At 56.9% G+C, this 2,500-nt stretch overlaps 1 protein-coding gene across 1 annotated transcript in view; it reads left to right on the plus strand.

Annotated features, from left to right (window-relative positions):
- Positions 1-579: 579 nt before the first annotated feature.
- Positions 580-2,500, plus strand: part of EMH_0040850 (uncharacterized protein) — a gene marked incomplete at both ends in the record, with an annotated part of 9,502 nt that continues 7,581 nt past the window's right edge. The window contains 2 exons of the mRNA XM_013495557.1: positions 580-1,289; positions 1,721-2,496. Of these exons, the coding sequence (XP_013351011.1) occupies positions 580-1,289; positions 1,721-2,496 (1,486 nt within the window). The remainder of the gene's footprint in view (positions 1,290-1,720; positions 2,497-2,500) is intronic.

A 2,500-nucleotide genomic window follows, 5' to 3' on the forward strand; every position in this document is an offset into this window, starting at 1 on the left:
GCAGCAGCAGCAGCAACAACAGCAGCAGCAGCAGCAGCAACAGCAGCAGCAGCAGCAGCAGCAGCAGCAGATGAAGATAGCTATCTAGTACAGATAGAAATAGGCGGCCAGCTGAGGGACTGCCTGCGGCGGCCATTGGGGGGGGGGAGGCCCCCGCTGCAGTGTTTGCTGCCAGCAGCAGCAGACGCAGCAGCAGCAGCAGCAGCAGCAACAGATGCTGCTTCTCCTGCTGCTGCAGGGCTTGCTGTTGGACTTGCTGCAGCACTGCAGCAGACAGCAGCAGCAGAAACATCTCTTCTTGCTGCTTTGCCGTGCATAGGTTATGGCTGTTCAGATCTGCTGCGGCTGCGGCTGCTGCTGCAGCAGCAGCAGCAGCAGCAGCTGCAGCAGCAGCAGCTGGCAGTGCGGCTGCTTAGTAGTCAGGGGACGCCCCTTTGCTTCGATCTCCGGCGCGTAGAGCCGCAGTTCACTGCTGCTGAGGCGCTGCAGCTGCAGCAGGAGCAACAGCAGCAGCAGCAGCAGCAGCAGCAGCAGCAGCAGCAGCAGCAGCAGCAGCAGCAGCAACCAGGGGACAGGCATATGCAGACCCGCATCGTTCTTTGTGAGTTGCAGCACCAGACGCAGGAGTCTCCGCCTCAGCAACAGGAGCAGCAGCAGCAGCACAGGCACCAGCAGCAGCAGCAGCAGCAGCAGCAGCAGCAGCAGCGGTGTGGGGTGCGTCGTATACCTCGGTGCGAGGAGAATGATAAGAATGCATGCAGTGGTGTGGGTGCAGCAGCAGCAGCAGAAACAGCAGCAATGATAGAAGCTCCTGCTGCTGCTGAGGAGCTGTGGCCTGCTGCAGCAGCGAGCCCTGATGAAGACGCTGTAGTAGCAGCAGCACTAGCAACAGCAGCAGCAGCAGCAGCAGATGCTGCTGCTGCTGCAGCACGGTCAGCTGCGGGGGCAGCAGCAGATCGCGCTGCACTTGCAGATAGCGCAGCAGAGACAGCAGCAGCAGCAGCAGAAGCTGCTGCAGCAACTGCAGCAGCAGCAACAGCAGCAGCAGATGCGGCATCAGCAGCAGCAGAAAATGCAGCAGCAGCTGCAGCAAATGCAGCAGTAGAGGCGGAGGAAGCAGCAGCAGCAGCAGCAACAACAGAAGCAGCAGCAGATGCAGCAGCAGAGAGACTCTTCTATACTTCTGAGTGGCAGCTGCTGCTGCCGTCGCTGCTGCAGCAGCTGTATGCTGCTGCACTGTCTGGGGTAAACAACACCAACTACGGCGGCCAGAGGCTTGTCTCCTGCAGGTATATATATATATTTTTTTTTTATTTTTTTTTATATTTATATATTTATATATTTATATATTTATATATTTATATATTTATATATTTATTTGTTCATTTATTTATATTTATATGATGTATATGTATATATATGTATATATATCTTTTGTTTTTATTTGTTGCTGTGGTTCTCTCCCACCCTGCTGTTGCTGCTGCTGCTGCTGGGTGTTGTACTGTTGCTGCTGCTGCTGCTGGTGCTGCTGCTGCGTGTTATGCTGTTGCTGCTGCTGCTAGGCGATGTACTGTTGCTGCTGCTGCTGCACTTGCTGCTGCTTGTTCGATTTTTTTTCAGTAGTTTATGTTTCTGGCTGTTGTTGCTGCTGCTGCTGCTGCTGCTGCTGCTGCGTGTACTGCTACTGCTGCTGCTGCTGCTGCTGCTGCTGCTGCTGCAGGCGGTATGCTTCGTCGGCGCAGCAGGGGGGAGAGGTAGAGGTAGCTCTTGTCGAAGGTGCAGCAGGAGAGTTGCTGCTGCGTTTGGTTGCTCTTTTGCATGAAGACAACAACGAGGAGACAGCAGCAGCAGCAGCAGCAGCAGGAGACAGTTGCTGCTGCCACTGGGGTTTGCTGCTTGATGATAGAACCCCGCAGCAGCTTGCTGCTGCTGCTGTTACTCAGTGCAGCGCAGCTGCTGCTGCTGCAATCGCTAACCTTCAGACATCAAGCCGACCGTCTGGTGCTGCTGCTGCTGCTGCTGCTGCACCTGCAACCCCACCTGCTGCTGCTGCTGCTGCGGATCGAGGGAGTCCTGCAGGAGTGTCGGGTTTTGCTGCTGCGATGGCCGCCTTGGGCCAGCCAGCAGCAGCAGCGGCAGCAGCAGCAGCAGCAGCGGCGACGGGGCAGCAGCCGCAGCGGCAGCAGCAGCAGAACCCAGGCAGCAGCAGCAGCAGCAGCAGCAGCAACACGGGGCAGAAATGGAGACAGCCGCCGCAGAGCTTCTGGCCTGAGGGCTCTGTTGCTGCTGACAGCCAAAGCGTAGACACCCCAATGCGTAGAGTCCGCGTCAGCAGCAACGGCGTATCCTTCAGCAGCAGCAGCAGCAGCAGCAGCAACAGCAGCAGCAGCAGCAGCAGCAGCAGCAGCAGCAGCAAGGTTTGCTGCAGCGCCTGTCGAAGCATCACGCTGCACGTCGTTGACCTCAAAATACCGCGCAAGGTAGACGGCAAATCCAGTAA

The sequence above is a fragment of the Eimeria mitis genome, genomic scaffold (genome assembly GCF_000499745.2).
Source record: "Eimeria mitis Houghton genomic scaffold, Emh_scaff1632, whole genome shotgun sequence".
NCBI lineage: Eukaryota > Apicomplexa > Conoidasida > Eucoccidiorida > Eimeriidae > Eimeria > Eimeria mitis.